The 25,922-nt window shown below is 39.8% G+C and overlaps 1 protein-coding gene across 3 annotated transcripts in view; it reads left to right on the forward strand.

Annotated features, from left to right (window-relative positions):
• The window catches only part of mettl15 (methyltransferase 15, mitochondrial 12S rRNA N4-cytidine), a 69,444-nt gene that overhangs the window by 23,506 nt on the left and 20,016 nt on the right, over positions 1 to 25,922 (forward strand). For all 3 annotated transcript variants that reach the window (XM_030726435.1, XM_030726433.1, XM_030726434.1), the window contains one exon: positions 15,030 to 15,166. In XM_030726435.1, coding sequence (XP_030582295.1) covers positions 15,030 to 15,166 — 137 coding nt within the window. The remainder of the gene's footprint in view (positions 1 to 15,029; positions 15,167 to 25,922) is intronic.

A 25,922-nucleotide genomic window follows, 5' to 3' on the forward strand; every position in this document is an offset into this window, starting at 1 on the left:
ACAGACAGTTTGGCTGGGGATGGGGTGGGGGGTGGAGAGTGATGACTCATGCACGCAGTAGAGGTCCCTCCCTTTCCACTTCTTTCAGTGTCCAATCGGTTTTTTTTACAGCTGTCACTCACTGCCTCCAAATCAGATCCTCACAATGCCTTACTGTCCCCTGTAAATCACTTAATTTGCGAAGGTCTAGAACATTTCAGGTAAGAAAAAATGTAGCTCACATCATTTTATTACACAGATAATAATCCTGTATGTTGTGTATGTTGTGTCCACAAAATTTAACTCAAACATCCATTAATACATTTCCCAGTGTTCCAGGATGAAAGTTTGAATTATTGCTTTATGTACACACACACACACACACACACACACACACACACACACATATATATATATATATATATATATATATATATATATAATATATATATATATATATATATATATATATATATATATAGTATGTTTTAATTTGAACTGAATAAAATTTAATGCTCTGTCAGAAGAGCGCTCTGAGAAGCTAGATTAATTTGTCATTTATAAATTTAATTCCTTTCAGATTACTTCTTCAGAACATAAGCAGTCTATAACACTGCAGAAAGACTAATCGCTGCACTGGGTTGCCCACGTACAGTAAATATTGAGTTATTGGCTCATAGTTTGAGAGAAGATACAAGTGTCTGCTATCCCCATTTCTCCAGAGAACTCCCCAGCACAACCATGGTGTAAGAGCCGTTCTCAGGACTCCTTGAAGTGGGTGGATGCTTGACATGGGCTTTATGAGCTTTATGTAGAGGAGGATAGGGACTGGGGGTTTTCCTCTTTGCAATCAAGTTTTTATTGAAAATCGAAACAAATGTACATACAGAACAAAGGTAGATTCTGCATGAATTATCTAGAAGTAGTAGAAGAAACCCAAATGAAGTAGGAAGATTAACAGAATGTGACAGGTTTGGGGATGTTATGGTGTTTGACGAGGTGGGTAGAGTATTACAAGAACCTTCATAAATCAGCAGCTGTACACGAAGCTTTAAAACTACTCTCGATAAAACCATTAATCCCAAAAGACGACATCCAAAAAAGAAGCAACCCAATGTCAAAGTGACTGTGACCCTAAATAGTGATGTTAATCCCCACTCTCTGCACTCATGCACTGCTGTTCCACTGCAGTTTTGGGTGATAACACCATCAGGTAATTTGGTTTCTGCACTCTGATTCCAAATACATCCCCAGCCTCTCAGGGCCCTGCCTTTCCGAAATGTACTAAATGATGCTTTCATGCCTACAGTTTTTGCCACCAGTTTAGTTTACCTAACCTAGGGGACACTGTTAAGTATTCTCTTATAGTTTTCACATCCCTGGTGGTCCCAGGATCAGCACCTTGGACAGCGATCATAACATACTAATGCAGAAAATGTAAAAAATACAATTACAAAAAAGAGAAAAACCCACTTGGGCAGAAAGCATGAATATCCATTAATACTCTTGAAGCTTTACCTCAACTGGACAGTGTTATTTTATTATTGTTGAGGACCTCAAGACAGAAAAATTCACATTAACCAGGGTCCCTGCTTAAGCTTCTCTTGGTACAGTAACAGGAAAAAAAACAAGCTAGAGCCATTTGCATTTAAAAAATGTGTTATTATGTTAATGTTAGTTGTATGTGTTTGTCTCAGAGCTATAATTATAGGTCAAATTTCCGAACTACGGAAGACCTCAGTCCCACAAACCTATCAGTGACCATCTGACAACCACTTTTTCAAATTTCACTCCAGCTCGGAGAGTAAATGGCAAGTATTTGTTGACAGTTCAGTGTCTTCCATGAAGATTCTGGGTGACCACAGTCACAGCCAAAGCAATAACAAGGAGGTTCAGCAACAGCCAACAGCTTCTGGCAACCATTTGCCAGCTGATTGGCATTTTTCCCTAGCAACCAGAGGTTGTCAGGGGGTCTAGACCAGGGGTGCCTAAACTGCCGGCCGGTGGGCCGCTCCTGGCCCCGCCCCTACTTCCGGTCCGCGAATTGATGTCAAAAATAACATACAATTTGGCCCTTTATGTTACTTTTTGACATTTCGCTTAATGGGAAGGCGAAATAGGGCGAGAGGCGGGGTACACCCTGTACAGGTCACCAGCCTGTCGCAGGGCTAACACAGAGAGACAGACCACCATTCACACCTATGGGCAATTTTTAGAATCACCCATTAACCTACCCCCACTAACTGCATGGCTTTGGACTGTGGGGGGAAATCAGAGTGCATGGAGAAAACCCATGCAAACACGGGAAGAACATGCAGACTCCACACAGAAAGACCCCAGCCAAGGTGGACTCAAACCCAGACCTTCTTGCTGTGAGGCAAAAGTGCTTATCACTGTGCTACCATGCTGCCAGTTATTTATAATAACTGCGGCTGCTGTTACACCCAAATTTCCCCTCTGTGGGACAATAAAGGCTGTTTCTTCTTCTTCTTCTTCTTCTTCTGCCCTTTATTGTTTTGTTTCTGATTTTTTTACACATTTGCAGGATGCTTCTAGGGGATGCATCTTTCCTTTTTTTTCCAAGAAGCTGCTGATAGTTTGTCAATTTAAATTCGAGTTATGACAGTTTTATCTACTTTTTTATTTTCCCTCAAACTTCTTTTTTGACTGGCTAATTAGCCACATAATCATGTGGTGCGTTTAGCTTTGACTTTAATGATGATTAAGCTGTTACAGTAAATGTAGAGATGATGTGTTTGGTGAAGCAAAGCTGCAGGGACACCCATAAATTTGGAATACACTGCTGTAGTGAGCTAATTAAATGATTAATTGAATGAAATAATCACGTTATTGAATTTTTATTACATATAGACTTTACATTTTTTTTTGGAAGCCTTAGTATTATATTAAATGTGAATTTTCTGTTCCTGCCAGTACTACTGTACTTCCTGAAAAACTTGAAATTATCTTATGTGTAACTTTCTTTTTACATGTTTAAAAGAACTACTGCTTATGTTGATTTGTAAACATTTGAAATTTTAAGGTCTCAATGATCTAGGGGCTGCCAGTGATATTTTTTTTTTGTGTGTGTGTGAGGGTGCTCATAGGTGTGCTCGTCCTCTTGTCTTTATCAGCTCACCAGCTTCACTCTCCTCCTCCCTGCAGGACTACTGTTAAAGGAAGGATCTGTTGAAACGTATATATTTATATTTAGATATTTATCATATCTAAATATTTATCAACAAACATTTATCAAAATATTTTTTTGATAAATGTCATGGATTTAAAATAGTTGACTCATTTGCTTGTTTCTCTACAAATTCAGTAAATACTTCTGTGTATTCATGGCTTAATGAACCTCAATGAAAGTTTCCCAGCTTTACAACAAGAGGACATAATGTGCCTGAAATTTGCTATATATGGTGTGGGGAGACACTATGACAAACAGACTATCCGGCTTCCTGAAATTGTTTAGATAGTTTTCCAGTATGTCCTCTGCCTTGTGCTGCACTGACAACTACACACATTTGTAGACCAATAGCCATGTCCTGTTTCAGCCATTCCAAAAAAGGGATGTCTATAAATATATGCAAAAACTCCCTTAAAAAAGACCCAGGAATGTTGTGTTTTATTAATGACTTTGTCACTAACTTTCCCAAGAAAGAAAGCATTTGGCAAAAGTCCAACTGTTATCATGTGGAGATATTTTTTCAGACTTTATTTATGTTAAAAATCTAATAGTGGGTATTACTCTGTTATCTTCACTTTGAGTACACAGCTCACATTGAATGCCGCACTGTCTGTGTGCATACCGGATAAACTAATCTCTGATACTATGTGACTCTTCATCTGCTCTTTTTCCCAGTCACATTTGTCTCAGGGGAATATCCTTGGTTGATGTTGCAGCTTCTGCACAAATATTTTCAGCAGTATTCTGTTATTGATTGGATCCAGTTTGGTGCTGAGGAATCAAAAGTTGAATGGTGAAAGTTATGAGAATTTAATGATCGGGGTGCTTGTTTTTATTTCTTTAGTTTTAGGAATTGTTTTGTAATTTGAATCAATAATATTGATTGAGTATATTCAAATAATACACTCACTGGCCACTTCTTTAGGTACACAGTACTAGTACTGGGTTGGAACCACTTTTGCCTTCAGAACTGCCTTGATTCTTCATGGCATAGATTCAGCAAGGTGCTGGAAACATTCCTCAGAGGTCTTGGTCCATATTGACATGATAACATCACACAGTTGTCAGCTGTGCATCCACGATCTCAATCTGTCCCACCACATCCCAAAGGCACTGTATTAGATTGAGTTCTGGTGATTGTGAAGGCCATTTGAATGCAATGAACTCATTGTCAGGTTCAAGAAACCAGTTGAAGATGCTTTGAGCTTTGTGAGGTGTTGCATTATCCTGCTGGAAGGAGCCATCAGAAGTCATAAAGGTCATAAAGGGATGGACATTGTCAGCAAGAATACTCGGGCTGCGGTGTGTAAAAATGCTCAGTTGGTATTAAGAGGGACTAAAGTGTGCCACAAAAACATCCCTCACACCATTACACCATCACCAGCCTGAATCATTGATACAAGGCAGGATAGAGCCATGCTTTCATGTTGCTATCACAAAATTCTGGCACCTACCGTCTGAATGTTGCAGCATGAGTTGAGACCAGGCAATTTTGCTGAGCCTGTGCAAATTGTAGCCTCAGTTTCTTGTTTTATGCTGACAGGAGTGGCACCTGGTATGGTCTTCTGCTGCTGTAGCCATAGGTGTGATGTTTGTTTGAGTGTTCAGAGATACTCTTCTGCATATCTTGGTTGCAGTGACTGGTTATTTGAGTTACTGTTAACTTCCTATCAGCTCAAAGCAGTCTGGGCATTCCCTTCTGAGCTCTAACTTCAGAAAGGTATTTTCACCCAGAGAACTGCTGCTCACTGGATATTTTTCTTTTTTTGGACCATTCTCTCTAAATCCTAGAGGTGGTTGTGTGGAAAAATCCCAGTAGATCAGCAGTTTCTGAAATACTCAGACTAACAACCATGCCACATCCAAAGTTACTTACATCACCTTTCTTCCTCATTGTGATGCTCAGTTTGAACTTCGGCAGGTCATCTTGACCCTGTCTACATGCTTAAATGCTTTGAGTTGCTGCAATTTAATTGGCTGATTAGATATTTGCATTAATGAGCAGCTGAATAGGTGTACCTATTAGTCCTAGAATAGTCCTATTAGTTACAATGAGATAGGTGTAAACATCTCTTAAATGTGTATGAGCATATTTTACTTTAATACTTTTACATGCTCTTCAGCCTGTGAGTCCTGTTCCATTATTTGCATACCATCAACACAATCATAGATGATGACATTTAGGTGAGTAGCGTTTATTCTTCGGGGGCCATCAGCACCAAATTTAATGAATGGAAAACATCAAACTTCATAATTCATTATGACGTTTGATGACAGCTGATTTGAACAGCTGTACACACAGGTCATTTATTAAAGCTTTTATTTCTCTCAAATTTTTAGATACTGAATGTAAGTAAATTGCAGTTATGTGATATCCTGGATGGATGGAGCCAACAAAGAACTGTTATAGTTTATGTTATAGTTTTCTAATTCTTTAAAAAAAAGGCTCTTTCGTTTTAAGTTGTGAATAGGACAAATAAGAAAACCTAAACCTCATGCCACTGGAATAACATCATGACTCAATGACCTAATTTGAGTTTCAACAAAGTTTGTCCCCCACTTTTTTTTTTTTTTCTTTACAAAATTCCCTTTATTAATTTCTGTTCGTGAAAAAGATACTTAACCTTGCATGGACACTTGCAGCCTCTGAAAAAGTCTGGCCCTCTTCATAGCTTGAAAGTGCCTCTGACATGATTTGCTCATTCTCAGCCTGGAAATGACCTACAAACTTGAGACGGGTGTTTTTGTTGGCAGATGAACTAATGCAGTTTTTACGCGTGTAGACGTGTCTTGTCTTAACTAGCTTGAATACCTCCTCGAGCACATTTATTTAAACTTGTGCCAAAGGAGGGCAAGCGGTGCCGAATAGATGAGGAATGAAAGTATTTGTTGTAACTTTGCAGCATTCCTTTAACAAAAGAGCGATTAGTTCAACATACAGAGAGGCAGAGGAAAGTGCCCTCTGGCAAAGAGTTTTGTCAACAGTTTTGTGCTTCTAGACCACTTGTTCACACACTCACTCATTCGTCCACTCTTTTTTTTACTTACTCTCAGTCCACTTGTCGTATGTTTAGTACACTTTAAGTTTCAGTAGGTGAGTCATGTGTGTGTCTCAGACATGAGTGATTGCCATCAACATAATCTCTTGATGGGGTGGGAAGCTTTTGAGTTTGTCTGCTTTCACTGGCCATCTGTTTTGCACACATTTGCCTCCTACCTGCTGAAGTTAAAATCAAAATGTGTGTGGAAGCAGTAATGAAACAGACAGTTCGAGGCTATACTGCGGAGGTTCAGGCGAAAGAAGTTGGAAAATAGCAGCGGTTTTAAGTGTGAGGTTTATGCCCACCCAAACGCACATTGGCTTTGGCCAGATGTGTAGGCACCTCACTGCTCTCTACAGTCAATAAATCCCAACTCATTTTCACTGATTATCAGGGTTTCCAAATGGATCTATTCATATTTTGCACTCATGCTGCAAACCTGCTAAAACTCGGCACACTCGTGTCTCGCCATGAACTTTGTGTGACAGAGAAAGAAATGCAAACCGGTTACCTCCACTCTTGCCATGGCAACGGACGCGACAAGAAAAGCGATCCTGTACCTGTGTATCTGTCTCCCTAATGGTCTGTGTGTTAGTGTAACAAGATCTTAAAAAACTCCCCTCAATGACATTTTAGATCCCCCACTGTAACTGACCTGGGCTGGGGAGTCACAAGTAGGATTTAGGTGAGTACTCAGGCTTCTCTCAGGTTCCTGTTCCCCTTTTCCTAATGAATTCAGCCATAAGAAAGCTTGAGATGAGGTCCATTTTTCCACATGGCCAGGATATCATATACTGGTGCATGAGCTGTTATTTTTGTTTTGTTTTGTTTGTTTTGCTTATGAAATCTTACTGATGCAAAAGCTTTACTTTTTAGATATATATTAAAATATTTCTTTTTGACTTGGCATGTGAAATGATGATGCATTTGTCATTTTACTCTGAGGAGAAAAGCTCTCATTAAAAATGCTGTGGAATGACTGCTGAAGTGTCCTGCATTATAGCACCTTGCTGCCTCACTGTTGGACTGCACCACTGAGGCCACTCCTAACTCTCCTGTTCCCTCTGCTGGGAAAGGCAGATATTGCACACTCCAGACAAAGTACCAAACGCAGACTTGAAGTAATTAATTTTATTTTAAAGATCCTTCTTTGCATTGCAAGACTGAGAATCACCCACGTCTTGTTCTGGCTTAATTCCACTCTGCCGCATTCTCTGGAAAAAGGGATGGTCTAGGTGAAAGCCTCGCTGAAAACCCCTCTCTATAAAATATTGTGAGTGACTCATTCCCAAGTTTGGTGTTAATCATCATTGCAAATGCCAAACCTATTATCACCAAATCTTTTCAAGAAGTTGTTGTGTCCATCTGGTGGAGAAGTAGCAGGCTTTTTAAAAGGAGGGGAGGTTTTTTTTGCAGCAGCAGCATTCAGGTCGTTTGAAGAAGCCTGTTATCCTTTCAGCATAGGAGCAAAATTTTCAGTTTACCTTGTAAATGACCTTGTAAACATCCAGTTTCCAATGTTTTTCTTTAGACATGCTCTTAATTTTTAGATCACTTTATTTGGTGTGTGTGTTTGTGTGTGTGTGTGTGTGTGTGTGTGTGTGCGCGCGCGTGTGTGTGTGTGTGTGTGTGAGGGAGGTGAAACTTTCACTGAACCTCATACAGATGGATAGTGTCTGTGCTTGGTGCAGTAGTTATACAAACAAGAATAAACACACAGCATTTGCATTTACAGCTAACCGCCTCAAAGAATACTGAGCATCAGCTGTCTGTCATTTGAACCAGTGAAACAGATAAGCTTTACCTTTTGTTCTTTTGGCCACAACTCCCTCAAGATGTGACAAGATTGTTGTGACAAGTGCCTCACCCTCCAGTAGAGGACCAGTTCGTCTCCCGGTTGCTTGTGTCGACTCTTTGATAAAAGCCAGCCTACTTTTGCTGTTTGTGTTTGTGTTTTCGTTTTCCTTTTTTGTATTGAATAGCACAACAGGCAAGTTCATTATGCGTGTGACTCATCCCACTAGCCCACACCCCCTCCCCATCTGCTGCTGTGCGCTGGAAAGGAGAGGGAACCGCCATTGATCACTTCTTCTCTCACACATGCACGCACACACCCCACCTTCAACGTCACTATCGATCGACATGTTTAATGTTTTTGTGGGAAATAGATGGCATTTCCTTTTGTGTCCTTTTACATCTGTTCCTTACCTTTTGCTGACATTATAATAAATCACGGAGCAGACATGTAGAAGATGCAAAGTAAAAGATAATCCAGCAAATTATTCAGACAGTCTCGAACCAACCAGGCACTCATTTAACAAGCTGTGATTTAAAAAAAAAAAAAAAAATATATATATATTTTGTAGCAGGCTCAGACAAGAAATATATAAGGATTAATGTATGGACAGGAGAAGTTTTCTTTTTAAATGTGTTTTTCAGTTGATACAGCTGTTAACAGCTGCAGAATGGTTGATAATTATTGCATATATCCTTCATAAAACATTTCCTGACTGCCTCATTCTTATTACTTGATTAACAAATTGTGTTTAACAGTTGAATGCTTGTAAGTAACACTAACATGCATATATAAGAATATCCTAAAGTAGATGATTACTGTTTTTTTTAATCAACTTTTAAACATAATTCCCCTTTGGTTGTTGTCTTGTGCAATTTAAAAAAAAATCTTAAATAGAAAGTAAGGTTTATTTGTGAAGCAAACATTATCAGAATATGGTTGTATTTTTTAACTCTGATGTGGCCTTTTTTTCCTATCAAGAACTTAAAGAAATTGTTCCTCAATGAAAGAGTTTGCAGGTAGTGTGCGCTGGATTCACAGCGGTTCTAGATCGCCAAAAGGTCCGCTCTGGTCCCCAGGCTGGCTCTGAAAAGTGTGAAAATTGCAGAAAGGAGGGTATAAGTTGTTAAGAACGGATTACATCATGAGATTGGTTGTCCAAACTGTTAATTTAATCCAAGTCAGAGATCTGAATCACCCTCACTTTTACAGTGTTATTACTGACAGAGAGGCTACACTATACTGCCAAACGTATTCACTCAGCCATTCAAATCACTGAATTCAGGTGTTCCATCGCTTCCATGGCCACATGTGTATAAAATCAAGCACCTAGGCAGACTGCTTCTACAAACATTTATGAAAGAATGTTGCTCTCGGGAGCTCAGTCAATTGCAGCGTGGTACCGTGATAGGATGCCACCTGTGCAACAAGTCCTGCACAGAGTCCTGACCTCAACCTGATAGAACTCCTTTGGGATGAATTAGAGCAGAGACTGTGAGCCAGGCCTTCTCGTCCAACATCAGTGTCTGACCTCACAAATGCGCTTCTGGAAGAATAGTCAAAAATTCCCCAAAACACACTCCTAAACAATGTGGAAAGCCTTCCCAGAAGAGTTGAAGCTGCTATAGCTGCAAAGGGTCAGCTGACATCATAATAAACCCTATGGATTAAAAATGAGATGTCACTCAAGTTCATATGCATGTGAAGGCAGACGAGTGAGTACTTTTGGCAGTATAGTGTATCTATGGCCTGCCATGCCACTCCAAAGTAAGGTGGTTAAACCACTGTGCCCTGCCGATGCATTTATAGCATTTCTTTGTGATCAGAGCAGTGTGATGGAACAGACATAATGTTGAAATTGGACTTGAGACATCCCAGATGGTAAATGAATGGTTGAGATCAAATCAGCCTGTATGTGGCCCATGTACTGAGAGTTTGACTCTCCTGGTTTACAGGGTTTTCTGCAGCCTTATTGCAGTGGTGCTTCCCCACTGCACTTGAAACAAGTAGCGCACTAACAGCGATTGAGCTGACTGTTAAGACCATGACTTCACAACTAAATTGATGATGAAACACGATCCGTAAGGGCCTGTCTGATGGTGTCTTGTTTGTGCACGCTAGGCACTAGTGTGTGCATTTGTGTGTGTGTGTGTGTGTGTATGTATGACACAGTTACTGTCTGTCAGCAGAACATTGCAATTGAGGAGCAAAGAAAGCAAAAAGGGGTTCTATAAGTTAAAAAAAAAAAAAAAAAACACCTCTAGAGGACAGAAAAACAAGTGTCCCTTTTAACTGGCAACCAAAGGCTGCGTGTGTTGATAGCTTCTCAAATTGGTGTATGAGAAGTTTACTTTATACAGGATAAACAGTAGATATATATGGCCTTTTTTTATCAGGCCATATATATCAGGTAATCTCTTGAATTGAATTGATAAGAAGGTTGGTAGAGATGGGAAAGATTCCTATGGGAACGACTTGTGAGTGTTCTCTTCATCAAGGCAGTTGTATGATGAAAGAGTCGGTTGTGTGAGGATTAAGCTCATGTGCATTAACATAATAACAGCACTTCCATTAATTTTAGTTCAATTACCTTGAATTACAAGATTTGGTGGCATGTCCATATTTGATTTCAGGTATTTCTGTATTGGCAAGTATCATGTCAAATGTATAAGAGCTTGTCAAAAAGTTCTAATTTTCACAGTGTGATTTAGACTCTAAGGCTGACATGAATACATTTGCATTAGCACATCATCACATCCAGTTTATCAAAGCTTTGTTGCTGAAAATGGCTACCTCCTGCTGTTCAAAATTAAACTGATTTCCTGCAGGGGAATTGAACCAAAGTTCAGCGAAGTTTTGGGCTGTCAAACCAAAACAATGAGCTGAAGATGCTAAAGCTCTCTGCAGAGCTGAGGGGGAACTGCTGAGTCAGGTGATAATTCTCTGTGAATTTGTGACTAAAAGCAAGAAGAATTTTTATTGGTTTCAGTGAAAAAGATACTATAGGACTGAAGTATCACTGGTAGAACTTGCAAGACATGAAAACCAAGTTAAAGAATGATTATACTAATGCAGATCTCTGCATTTTTTTCTTGTATCAGTACATATTTTCCTATAGCAGTAATAAATTTCTATGGCCTTTTATTTGCAAGTCTTAAAATGCAAAGTTCAGAACAAAAAATAACATCATAGAAAGAACTTTTAGATGGTTTTGAACATCGCAGTTTGGCTTTCATACAGGTTGGATATCTTTACCAGCCAGCACTTTGTAATACTACACAGTCCAAAATTGTCATTTTTTTTTAATGTTTTCTAAAACTAATTTCAAAACTTCTAGATTAACATGCATGATTCCATACATCCATTTTCTTCCACTTATCCATTTTAGGCTTGCAGGGGGCTGCAGCCTATACCAGCTGCCATAGGGCAAGAGGCAGGGCACACTGTCTCCAGTCTGGCACAGGGCAGACAACCATTCATGCTCACATTCACAACTATGGTCACTTTAGAATCACCAATTAGCTTTGCATGTCTTTGGACATGCATGCAGGACAAAGACTTTGGAAAAATTGTGTGTTGTTTATTTGCAGTTTATATACATCAGAAACTCTTCAATAAACTATATTTTCCATAGTTTTGAGAGATATTTGCAGACAGTGAAGTTAAAATAAAGTGAAGGTCTGGCTGTTCTTGATTGCATTATTGCTTGTCTGTTTTTATGCACAGCTGGGATTCTCAGTCTGCCTCTTTGGGCTGGCTTTTCCTGTGTCATATATTTTGAAATATCTTTTTTATTATCATTAGGAGGTACGTTTGGCTGCTTCCTTATGGACCTTTTTAATTTTAGCTTTGAAACAAATGTCCAGGCACAAGATACACAGGATAAATATAGTTGGGAAGAAAACCATGGTCATACAAGATTTGAATCAGAAATATCACACATTAATTTACTTTAAAGTACAAAATCAACCTTATTATTAGTTCTACATGTGTATAGTGAGCCTTAAACTTACAGGCCTATATTAATTTAAGCTTTAATGTTGATATTTGGTCATCTGAAATGAGGGAAATTGTAACTACTCAGCTAGAGAAATAAATATGGAAGCAGCAATGAGGGGACCAAGCATTTAGTGATGGACAGTCACAAAGGCATGTGTTTGATTGGATCATGTAACAACTAATAGGAAGAAAAAATGTTTTGTGCTCAGTGGTCAAATAACATAACATTTTTTGTGGTGCCATCGAACATTGTGTGAATACATGAAGCATTTACAGAGAACTGATATCACTTCCTGTTTAATGTCTTTGTTGCTGAATTTGACTGGCCCAAAATGAACATGTAAAATTCATATGATAACTTTTGTATGGCTTTGCTTGAAGTTCACCTATAATGCAGTTATACAGTTCTGTGAAAAAGTATTAGCCCCCTTCCTGATTTGTTAGTTTTTTGCATATTTGTCAAACAAAGTTTAATATTAGTCAAAGATGACCCACATTAATACAAAAGGCAGTTTTTGAATAATGATGATTGTATTAAGGGGAAAAAAGCTATCCAAACCTGCCTGGCTCTGTGTAAAAAAAAAAAAAAAGTAATTCCCCTCTTGTTAAATCATAAATTAACTGTATTTAACCAAAGTTTTATTTCAGTACCCACATCCAGGCCTGATCACGGCCAGACACGTTGGATCAAGAAATCACTCTCTGTAAAAGTGAAGTAGGCTAAAAGATCTCAAACAGCAACACATCATGCCACAATTTAAAGAAACTCAAGAACAGATGAGAAAATCATTGACATCTATCAGTCTGGAAAGGGTTACACAGCCATTTCTAAGGCTTTGAGATTCCTGTGAACCACAGTGAGAGCCATTTTCCACAAATGGAGAAAACCTGGAACAGTGATGAACCTTCACAGCAGTGGCCGGCCTACCAAAATTACTCCAAGACAGTGACTCATCCAGGAGGTCACAAAAGAACCCAAAACAACATCTAAAGAGCTGCAGGCCTCACTTGCCTCAGTTAAGGTCAGAGTTCATGATTGGAAAATAAGACAGACACTGGACAAAAATGGTATCTATGGGAGAGTTCCAAGGAGAAAACCTGCTGACCATAAAGAGCACAAAGGCTCGTCTCACATTTAACAAAAAACATCTTGATGATTCTCGAGACTTTTGGGGAAAATATTCTGTGGACTGACAAGACAAAAGTTGAATTTTTTTAAAGCTTTGTATCACGTGACATCTGGCATAACTAACACAACATTTCATAAAAAGGACATCATACCAAGAGTCAAACATGGTGGGGGTAGTGTGATGGTCTGAGGCTGCTTTGTGCATCAGGACCTGGACAACTTGCCATAATTGATGGAATCCTGAAATTCTGCTCTCTACCAGAAAATCCTGAAGGAGAATGTCCAACCATCAGTTTTTGCCTTGAAGCTTAAGCTTCTCTTGGGTTATGGAGCAGGAAAATGATCCGAAACACACCAGCAAGTCCACCTCTGAATGACTCAAAAAACAAAACAAAAAGAAGGTTTTGGAGTGACCTGGGTATCTACCGATTTGGACTGGGTAATGTGTCAGGAACGAAAGGATAACACATTGTTTGATGGAACTGAATATTATTAACCTATAGAGGGCTGAATTCAAAGACACCCCAAAAATAAAAAAATGTGGCAGGCTGGTCCATTTTGCAGAAATTTCATTGAAGCAACTCAAAATGGTACTCAGTAGTCTGTATGGCCCCCGCATGCTTGTATGCATGCCTGATAATGTAGGGTTATACTCCTAATAAGGCAACGGATTGTGATCTCCTCCTAGATCTGAACCAGGGCATCACTGAGCTCCTGAACAGCCTGACATGGCAGTGTTGGATGGAAACATAATGTTCCAGAGGTGTTCTGTTGGATTTAGGCCAGTCAGTGGTATCAATTAATTTAGGCCAGGCATTGTCGTGCACCAGGAGGAACCCAGGACCCACTGCACTAGCGTAGGGTCTGACAATAGGTCCAAGGACTAGAGGACGTCGGGCCCACAGGCCACCTTCATGAAGTCTGGTTTTGATTGTCTGGTCACAGATATTAATGCCAGTGGCCTGCTGGAGGTCATTTTGTAGGGCTCTGGCAGTGCTAATCCTGCTCCTCCTTGGACAAAGGAGCAGATACTAGTCTTGCTGTTGGGTTAAGGACTTTCTATGGCCCTGTCCAGCTCTCCTAGAGTAACTGCCTGTCTCCTGTAATCTCTTCCATGTTCTTGAGACTGTGCTGGGAGACGCATCAAACCTTCTGGCAATGGCATGTATTGATGTGCTGTCCTGGAGGAGTTGGATTACTTGCGCAACCTCTGTATGGTCCAGGTATCACCTCATGCTACCAGTAGTGACACTGACACTAGCCAAATGCAAAACTAGTGAAAAAACAGTCAGAACAGATGAGGAAAGAAAAAATGTCAGTGGCCTCCACTTGTAACACCGTTCCTGTTTTGAGGGTTTTCTCATTGTTGCCCCTCTAGTGCACCAAAGCAGCTGAAACTGATTAACAACCCTCTTTGCCACTTAAGTGACCAGATTAATATCCCAGAAGTTTAATTGACTTGATGCTATAATCTGATTAAAAAGTGTTCCTTTAATTATTTTTAAGCAGTGTATAAATGTCAGGAAGGGGGCAGATACTTTTTCACAGCACTGTATTTTATTCTTAAAAGATCAGGTAAGCATTTCAAAAGTTATGTGGATGCCATCTTTGACCTGTTGGTGGCACCAGAGTGTTCGAAGCACAGACTTTAAACTTCGTAAAGAATCTGTGGAGTTTTCCCAGTCAGAACTTTTACTATCCAGTTCTAGATGGTACCACAGACTACAATGGAAAGTGATGATATGTGAATATGTGGGTGCCTATGCATGACACATGTCAGTGCACCACTGTGACTTAAACACTTAAATGATGAACTAACATTGTGATGATAAAAGATGATTCATGTCTATGGAGTCATATAATGTGTGAACTGTGCTTGTGCTTTCTCACATGTAGGTGGTGCTGGACATGACATTTGGAGGTGGTGGTCATACCAAAGCAATTTTGAGCACAGTTCCTGAAGTCACGGTCCTGGCCTTAGACCGAGATCCCACAGCAATTTCTCTGGCCCAGCAGTTAGCCAAGGAACACATGTAAGTGATTTATTGAAAAAGATCAACTAGACCAAAGCACAAGCTGAAGTTTAAAGCTACACACTGTTGAAACCAATGTTTATACCATATCATGGCTAATGTTTGGCCATCATTTTTTTATTGTTATAGTTGACAGCTTGACAATTTTAAGCAGTGTGTGGTTTGTGGTCATTTCTTAAAGGATACTGTAGGTTTAATATACAGTGTTGCTGCTCTCCCTGTATTTCTCACTTCTTCCCTGAGCCCGATCAAATACTGCTTGCCAAGATACAGCCCCTGAGTTTCACTGTCCAATCAGATCCATTCTTCCTTCTTAACTTAAAGCTTTTCTCCCCCCACGCAAAGCTGGTGGGCCCAGCATGTAATTTGTCAGAGTAAGGGCCCACGCCTGCTGTGTGAGGGAGATGCTGCCTCCCACAGAGGATCTATAAGTTATTGGTGAGGGGAGGTGGGGGGTAAAAAATGGAGAGAGAGAAAAAAAAAAGAAAAACAAAAGAAAATGAAAACATAAGAGAGGAGGGAGACACGAGGACACAATGCCAGGGTGAGAGGGAGTGTGTGTGTGTGCATGAGCAAAGCGCGGGTGGATGAAAATAAGATGTTCCTAAGACCATGGCGTGGGAAGGAATCCTTTTACGTAGATTCTGGGGAAACCTCTCTCAAGGGAATCTGCCAGTGAAATGTGCCTGTGAGTGGGGAATGACAATTAAGAGAGAGAGAGAATGAGAACACTGTATTCTGTCAGCAGCAATATACCCCTGCTGTAAACTCTTCCACGCCTACTCGTGATGCAAGTTGAGAGAGGCTAGAGAAATCTAGCAATTAACCAATATTATTGGAAGCCTGAGTAAAAGACCCTGGCAGCCCACGCAGTGCATCCACACAACAGGGTTAGAGGATTTTCTCTCTCCTCTGCACTCCCATGTCTTGAGGAAAGTATTACCTCAATGCAAACTGTTGAGTTTCGGTGTCAGTCTGAACCCAGTTTTACAGCACAAAGAGAATAATTTCAAGTCCAAACATTTCAAAAGCTTCAGCTTATGAAGGTAAATCTCTTTTCCCTGAATAATATTCATTCGTGTACTTAATGGGATTTGTCTCCTGCATGTTGAGCCTTGCTATTCTCTGCATCATTCTTCTTGTTGCTATGACTTCCCTCCGCTCGAAGCTCTGCAGTAGTTGTGCCCACGGTACATGTTATAAATCTGAAAAGGCACCGAACGTCATTGAAAAGCCAAACATTGGATTTACATGTACATATATGGTCAAACACAGGCTGATATGAAGTGAGATATGAACCGTTTGCATGCTCTGTGCTTTATTGATTTACACAGAGTGCCATGTCGGCTGTCACATCATGATAGTAGGCTCTGAATACTTTAGTACATGGAGCCCAGTTTGTTAAAGTTTGCCTGCATATATTGGCTGTCTATCTTTATTTGGCTTATCTAAAATGTTTTCGAAGCTCTTTTCTGCTCATGTTATTGAGTTGATTCTTTTTTTCTATTCCACTGTTATATGATGTTGTGTCTGTTTGAAGACCCTCCACATTAAATGAAATGATACTTAAAAAGTTTAACTTAAAGATTTGTCAGAGCTACAATTAAAAGTGAGTCTGTAATAACATTTAGATAAATTATTTGGAACTTTGCTGTAGTGTTGTCACAATACTAGAATTTCAAACACATTACAGATACCCAGGAAAATACTCCATACTCCATACCATTTTTAATATGGGGGTAGGAGACATCATTTTTTAATGATTGGAAGAATTCTGGCTGGTGCAGATGTATTCAGCTACAGCTAGGGCTTGGCGATATAACCTTAAATCATAATCACAATTAATTGAACATTTTACCTCGATTGAAGCACTGCAGGCCTAGCCCAAAGTCTGCCTCCCCTGGGATGTGGGTACTTGTTGGTTCTGGAGCACGTAGCCGGATGTGTTGGCGTGGTTGTTGACCCGCTCCATTGGGGGTTGTGGTCTGGGGTGGCTTGGGTGTCTTAGTGGGGGGTGGGGTTGGCTCCATGTCACCTGTGGTTCTCTGGGGCTCTTGCCCTTTGGCCATGAGGGCTCCGTCTGGGGCTTCCCTCCTCCTTCTGCTGGGGTGGGCACGCAGTTGTCATCGAGGTGTTGGCCTCGGTCTTCAGTACTCTTGGGCTGCAGATGGCCTGGGTCTCCTGGGTCCTTCTTTGTCTGCCTCTGGCTCCTGTGCGGCATTGTTGTGGCTTCATTATCAAGTATGTTTCACGACGAAGACACACACACACACACACGCACATGCCACAACACAATGAGATTGTTGGTTTGTGTATCTGTGTTTTTTCATATATTTTTTTCCAGGTGCTGTTTGTTTTTTGTATGTGTTTTTTTGTTTTTCTTGTTTTTTTTTTGTTTTTTTTTAACAGGTGCAGTAGTTGGTGACCCATTGTGTTTTTCTACTTGTGCTCTGTCCTCTTATTCTTATCTTTTCTCACCCTTTTTTTTTCTTTCTTGTTTTTTCCCCTGCTTGGCAGCTCTGGCATTGCCATATTACACACGCAGTCACGTGAATAATATAAATAAAGAAAAGAAAAGAAAAACTAACACGAGGAGCCTTTAGAGAATTTATAGAGCTCATCTTGGAAAAGCAAATATGTTTGGAACAACAGTGCATTCAGGCCATGATTCTGATAGCAAAAGCCACCGGACAAAAATAATTCTTAATTTCATATTTAGTGGGGAGTCGAACAAAATTCTGGAAAACCCATTTCGTAGTCTGTTAACTGGCCACGTCCCGTCCTGACGTATGTAGTGCATTTTACATGGCAGGCTAGACCCTCCCATTTTGATTGACACCTCATTTGGCCATGTTAAGAAATGGGTTTTCCAGAGCCAGTAGTAACCAGAGGGCATCACGTAGCTTTGTCTGGTGATTTTGGTGTGGCCAGTTAACAGGTTAACATGATTGGCCGAATGAGGTGTCAGTCAAAATGGGAGGGTCTAGCCTGCCATATAAAACACACTACATACATCCCGCAGAGGGGACGTGGCCAGTTAACAGGTTAAAAACAAACAAACAAACAAAAAAAATCTACACGGGCATGATTACGACAATTACAAGTTCTGATTGTTGGTTTTAATTCATTTTTGATTAATTGCCCAGCCCTAGCTGTGGCCCGGTTTATTTCCTGTGCTTCTGATGACTTAGAACCATGTTTTTACTGCTGGTTAAATAATTGTAGGTAGGTAGACTGTCACTGTTTATGTCTTGTTGCTGGTTGATTTTTCTCGGTTATCCTGTTAAATGAAATCTGTCACTATTAACGTGTGCACCGGCCATGTTAATATTTATAATAATTGTTTAATATTTGTTGAAACAGCTTTACTGACCTCACAAAATTCTACATAAAGATACGGGTGTTAGTTGCAAGATGCTTTGCCAAGTTTGTTGCACTGCTGTGTTCAGCTGCTAGTGAGAGGAGGGGCTGAGTGCCTGCTTGACTGCAGCGGTGAAGTTGTGTGTTACTGTTGTTGTCAATATCCAAGTATAAGTACTTTTCACAACCCTACTCAGTACATATGCTGCCTTGCAAGTGATGTAGTATGCATCACGTAGATGTTATTTTTTTTTTTTTTTTTTTGCATTTTTGGCCACAGTGGCTTTTGTCTACAGTGGAGAGTGACAGGAAATGGGGGAAAGATATGGGGGAAGACACGCGGGCAAATTGGCGACAAGCCGGGACGCGAACCCGCGCCGCCCGCACCGCAACGCGGCGTGTGTGTGGTCGCCAGCTTCACCACCCAGGCGCCCCACGTAGATGTAATTGGAAGGTGCAGTAGTATTGGCTTGGGTAGTGTTTTCATGACTACTGAAAAAAATTAGCAACAACCTTGGAGAACTACATTGATCTCATCTAGACATTTTGCCATTTTTGTTGCTGTTTTTCATAGGTGAAGTCAACCAGACCATCCTTACTAGCAGAACAGCCCTGCAATAAAACAGTGCAAGGACTGTATTTGTGAGGTCATGCTGTTAAAGGGTCAGATTAATACTCTGCATTACTATGCATTTAAAGGCACACAACTCACCCAAACACTACATAACAGATCGGAAAATGCACAAAACTAAATTTACTACTCAGGATAGCTTCAGCTTTAGCTGTTTCAAAATGGCCATGTTAATAATGTAAATGTCCCCAGGCGAGTTATAAGAGATGTAAGTTGGACTGTGACATAGAAGTATTTACTGCCAAAGAGATCTACTATTACCTCCACCAACACAACCGCAACAGAAAAGATGCTTGATGATGATGATGATGATGATGATGATGATGATTATTATCAGCAGTATTAATAATAATAATATTTGCTGTTATTTTGTTGCTATTTTTAATCTTTTTTAATTACTCTTCATTCTTGCATGTAATCTCTTGTTTTGTTCTTCCCAGCTAAGTGTAATAGTGTTTGCATCACTCAGTATAGCCCACACGTCGGCAGTTCTCTGAGTTCTCAGTAGCCGAGTGATAACCTCAATCAATCAATCAGTCGCACATCATAGACGACATGCAGGGAAGTGCTGATTTCCATGTTTAGAAACTCATGTTGTGTTTTCAAAGCAACATTTCCTAACTATTCTGAAATTAGCTTTTCAACCAGGAAGTACAGATGATGAAATTAAAGTGTGTGTGTGTGTGTGTGTGTGTGTGTGTGTGTGTGTGTGTGTGTGTGTGTGTGTGTGTGTGTGTGTGTGTGTGTGTGTGTGTGTGGGGACTTGAGATTCAGATTTTTTTCGGTGGCTTTAACAGTCCATAAATAAGTCACAGAGAGGTCTTTTATAACCATCTCTGGGTCAGCTGGGGTAATTTAGTTAAAAATAAAAGTCATTTCTAAAGGCTAGCCTCTCTGTGTTTGTATCCCTCTTCTGTTTTTTTTCCTCCACTGGACTGTAGATATTTCCATCACCGGTCCCCTGCTGAAAGCAATCAATCACCATCTTGTCTTAGGCTTCAGTGACGCAGGTAAAGGAACTGAGCAGGTCAACACAAGGGAATATTTCAGGCTTGATTTGTGAAGAAGCAGCATGATGCTGAATGAGCATGTGCTCAGACTGAGGCTGCTGCAAAGGCTGCTGATGTCCTCATCGATGGTAGTCTTACTGCAGATGGACAGGAAGAAGCAAATACAAGAAAATATTTAGAGAAGGAATGATTTCTGAAAAAAAAAAAAAGATTCAGTGTTGACCTCGGAAAAGGCAGATGGGAGCATCTCAGCACATTACATTTTACCACATTGTTTCTTATTTTGCCAGCTTGTTGGATACAGTGTAAAGCTGTTTTGATAAAGTACCGTATTTTATGAAAGGACTATTATAATACTAGATTAACATATTGGACAATTATACATTATTTTCTTTTTTAGTTATGATTTTATATAACTAAACGTACATACACAACATAAACACAACATTTTTCTAGAGGAATGCAAATATTCATTTCCAAAAACTGTCTTTCAATAGAAGGAGGGGAATCCGATTTCCACGACACTGCAATACATTTCTCAGCTACACACAAGGCAACTTCTACAAATTTTATCTGTGTTTTTTAGCGAGCCCTGCAGGGTTGCAATGTTCCCAAGTAAACAAAGTTCTGGTTATAAAAATAATTATACATTATTTTCCAATTCATTAAAGGAAATTACTGAATCACAAGATGCTCTTAATGTCATCCTTGTCATTTTGTAGTCTTTAAAAGTAGCATTAAGAACAATAGTAGAAAAAGACCATTTATATCCAAATTAAGTAAAAAGGTCTACCACACTGACTGAAAAGTTGTAATTCTTTGTGGTTCCTTTAAATGATCTCTGAAATGTGCTTATTCATCAAGCACAACATGAAAAGATCTCAAATGGGATTTACCCTAGACACATTCTGTCTGTTCAGGCAGAACATGAGGAGGATTTAGGGATAGCATGGATTCATACAAGGTGGAATGAAAAGGCATGATCAGATGCAAATTCACACAGGGCAGTGCGACCTGACAAGATAAATATAGGAGATAAAAAGGTTTCAGCTTCAGAAATAAAAAAAAATTCATTTTCATATCGTGGTCATCAAAAGCATTCATGAAGGAGAGAGACGAGAAAAAACTGAGAGCCTAGAGGGGAATAACAGACAAACCAAACTTACTTACTCGCTAGTAAGTTTGAGTGCTAATAATAACTGAATAATGTTCAGTGCCTAAACATGCTGGGCTGACAGACAACATATCCATTATTGTAAAGAAATAGGAAAAAAAATTAAAATGACAATTCACATTTTCTTTTACTTCAATTAAAGTGGACCTACTGGACCTACTGTCTCTTCCAAACCAGCCTGCATTCTTATTGGAAGACCGAATTTAACAAAGTTGAAATACGCTCAGTGGCCACTGCATTTTGGTCCATATTGACATGATTGCATCGCACAGTTTTGAAAGCTGCACAATGATGATGTCCATGATGCAACTCTTCTGTTCCACCACATCCCAAAGGTTCTCAATTGGACTGAGATCTGGTGTTGGCCATTTGTGTACAGTGAACTCATTGTCATGTTCAAGAAACCAGTTGAAGATGATTTGAGCTTTGTGAGGTAGTATGTTATCCTGCTGCAAAGAGCCATCAGAGGTCATAAAGGGATGACCATGGCCAGCAACAATAATCAGGTAGGCTTGGAATTTAAACAATGCTCCATTTTAATGCTGGTTTTAAGGAGCCCAAAGTGTACCATTACACCACCACAAGCAGCCTGAACCATTAATGCAAGGCAGGATGGATCCATGCGTTTATGTTGTTCATGCCAAATTCTGACCCTGCCATCCAAATGTTGCAGCAGAAATTAAGAAATTGAGTATCATCAAACCAGGTAATATTTTTCCAATCTTCTGTTGTCCAATTTTGGTGAGCTTCTTAGCTAACAGGAATAGCACTCGGTCCAGTCTTCTGCTGCTGCAGTCCATCTGTTTCAAGGTTCAATGTCCTGTGTGTTCAGAGATGCTCTTATTATCTTAGTTGTAACAAGTGGTTATTTGAATCACTGTTGCCTTCCTGTGAGCTCGAAGCAGTCTGGTCGTTCTCCTCTGAACTCATCAATCAACAAGACATGGGCCAGAGAACTGCAGCTCACTGGATATTTTCTCTTTTTTTAGACCATTTTCTATAAACCTTAGAGATGGTTGTGTGGGAAAATCCCAGTAGATCAGCAGACTAGCCCATCTGCCACCAAAAACCATGCCATATTCAAAGCTCCTATTTTTTCCTATTCTGATGCTCAGTTTGAAGGTCATCTTGACCATGTCTATATGCCTAAATGCTTGAAGTTGCTGCCATGTGATTGGCTGATTAGATATTTGCAATAACGAGGAGTTAACTTCAGGATGATTTCTATAAAAGGAGAGGTAAAAGCTTGTTTTAGGCACTGGATCAAAAGAGGGATTGCACCAAAACCCTGTATAGGATAAATAAGGAATATTTAGAACTGTAGATCATGCAAAGCTACTATGGAGCTGGAAGTAAGTGTAATGGATCCTATTTAAGATTGCAGTTTCACCTGGCACATGGTTTCTTTTTAAGATACGTGGCTCTCATCACCGACAGACTTGGTGGTATTATCAGTGTTGGTTCTTAATCTTTGTCTCTGGACTCATCCTGCGATTTAATCTGGAAAGATTTGGACGATGGCGGTATTAGGTTGATCCACTGAAATGCGAGACTAACAACAACAACAACAACAACAAAAAAAAGGCATGTCAATGTCATAGAGTGCTACAACTATAAATAGTTCAGATCTCTTAAGCAATTATGAGCCCACTTGAACCTCAGTATGTACACCACTGAAACTTGTCCTCTTTAATAATATAAGACCTTACATAAGGCATTTATATCTCCAACTCTGTGTCTAAGCCACATAAAGAAGTTAATAATTTAGAAATGTTATGTAACTCTTTTGCATATTTTTAAATCGTTCAGTGGCTTACAAAAACATGTTAAAGAAGAACAGCACAGCAATGGTTAATTTTGGTACAGAAACTAAAAATTGGCATTGAAAACAAACCTTGAACTGAAAAAAGAAACATCGGCATTGAATTACTTCCTTTGAAAAAAAAAAGAAGGTCCACTTCTAGTGTGTGTGTGTGTGTGTGTGTGTGTGTGTGTGTGGGTGGGGGGATGAAAAAATAGACTGATTATAAAATACAGACCTTAAAAAAATTGCAGTTTTAAATCCAACCATCCATCCATTTTCTGCTGCTTATGCAGGTCTGGGTCGCGGCGGCAGCACTTAGGGGCTGGGCTAACAACAGCACATTTTTTGTTTGAATTGCATAATGTCACTCTTTTTGACCTACTGTCAGCTGGTAACCTTGGGTTGTCGGATAAGGTTGCTTTCTGCCTATGTTCAGGAGAAAGTCTAAATAGGTCTAGTTTTCTTTGCAGTTTTTTCCCTTCACACAGAACTGAACTGGGTTAAAGATTACCGTTACCTAGTGTAATTACAGTATGTTGGCTTGGCAGATGTATGATAGAATAAGATATAGCCATAGCCAATAGCTAGCTAAATTGTGGTTAATAGTAGGCGGCTCAGGAGGTAGAAGAAGTTACCTATTAATTGGAAGGTTGGTGGTTTGATCCCCCGCTGTTCCAGTCTGCATGCCAAAGTATTCTTGGGCAGGATACTAAATGCAAAGTTGCTCTCCGATGTATGAATGTTAGATAGAAAGCACTTAGGTGTTTAAAAAAAGTGCTTGTGTGAATGGGCGAGTAAAAAAGCGCTACTGTATATAAGAATCAGTCCATTTACCATAGGGAGAGGGGGAGGGCCTGCATCCCTGGCTAGTGGCCCGGTAATCTTGTAACTGACTAGTATTTCTAGCACTGACAAGCAATCAGCAACATTTAAACCTCTAGTTTTAACCAACTTAAAATTAAACTTTAACACAGTCCAGGTTTTCTTTCTTTCTTTCTTTTTTAACAAATATACTGAGATAAAAAGAAAATCTTTCAGAGAATTTCAGCTGAAATCATGGCAGTTATAACAAAGGTATATGGCTCATTTAAGATGAAGTGGCGCTCACCTGGAAAGGAGGCAGAAGCAGCAGGAGGTAGAGACATAAAGCTACAGTTACGTCAGACAGTATCCAGCAGCTGTCAGTACTTTGTGCAAGACTTCGTGCAAAACATTACAACATAATAAAATCCAGAGAGAGCTAAAGAGCCTATCAACAGCCAACATGGGAAACATATGAGTCAACTTTGTTGTTACACTGACTCAAGTGCACAGTTGAGGTTCATTACAGCTTCAACTGTGTGATTACAGGCTTATCTACTATTATATATATATTGTAACCACATTGTGAGTTAGCATGATATGGCATAAGCCATAAATGTTGATTGTGTGGGCGCCCAGGAGTGAGCTGTAAATTTGGTACTGTCATGGCTTGTGGTGCATGCAAGGTGGAGGTCAAACCCACAGGGGGAAAAGCCGTTGCTGTCTGCTTCAATTCATTGAGGATTGCAGGCATTCATTTATGCACAGCTCTCTTAAGGTCCTGCCACACCATTTCAGTCAGGCTGAGGTCTGGACTTTGGACCATTGCAACACCTTGATTCTTTTCTTTTTTATCCATTCTGTTGTAGATTTGTTGTTGTGCTCATTGTTCTGTTGCATGACCCAGTTTTGGCCAATCTTTAGCTTTTGGACAGATGGCCTCACATTTGACCCTATACTTAACAATACTTTGGTATGCAGAGGAGTTTATGGGTGACTCATTGACTGCCATGACTGCCTTGTTGTCATGTTTGTTTTAGAGAGGATGCTTTCTTTGGACAGCCCTTCCAAATAAACCATACTTGTTCATTCTTTTTCTCATTGTACGGTCATGAACGTCAACAGTTAACATGCTAACTGAGGCCTGTAGAGTCTGAGATGTAGCTCTTGGGTTTTTTGCAGTTTCACTGAGTATTGCATGGTCTGACCTTGGGGTAAATTTGCTGGAAGTCAGCTTATGTGAATCAGGTTTTTCAGGCACAACTAACTGTGTCTTTTTATGGTTTCTTTGTCACTGCTTGGATGGATGGATGGACGGATGGATGGATGGAAAGAAGGAAGGAAGGAAGTAACTTTACAATGTAGTTATTTATGGAGTGAAAATATAGAGAAAATGGCCACCTAAAGCATCTCTATCTATAAGAGTTTTTGAACTCTTTTACACTGCAACTTTAAATAATGAAGAAGAAAAAAAGTAGAAACTGAAGATGGTGGGTAGAGTGCTACTGAGGAGGCAGAACAAAAAAGGGATTGTGGAGGTGATGGGGGAGAACAACAAAGCCTTTACTATAGATTTTTCAACAAATTAATCACTGTGCGGGATAGTGAATAACAACAGCAAAGCAAAGAAAGGCCCTGACAGTGTGGGTGAGATGTTCCCTTGCCATTTTGTCTTCAGTGGGTTTTGAAATAGAGGACCTGTCAATTTGTGTTTCTTCCTTTAATGCCCTTAGTTAATCTTGAGGAAGGTGGAGTCTGTAATGTACCTAAAAAGGGCAAGTTTCTAATCGTGTAAACTGTCTGACTAGATTTTATTGCCCCCTTAGGACCAATTTAGCTTACAGGCAACAATCAATAATTGTGAAAATACTGCAATCAATCAATACATACAAACATAAACAGCTACTACCCAGATTACAGTAGTATACCTCTTGTCATTTGGACTCATCACCATAAACATCATCACCATCTCACAA

The sequence above is a fragment of the Archocentrus centrarchus genome, chromosome 3, assembly GCF_007364275.1.
Source record: "Archocentrus centrarchus isolate MPI-CPG fArcCen1 chromosome 3, fArcCen1, whole genome shotgun sequence".
Classification (NCBI taxonomy): domain Eukaryota; kingdom Metazoa; phylum Chordata; class Actinopteri; order Cichliformes; family Cichlidae; genus Archocentrus; species Archocentrus centrarchus.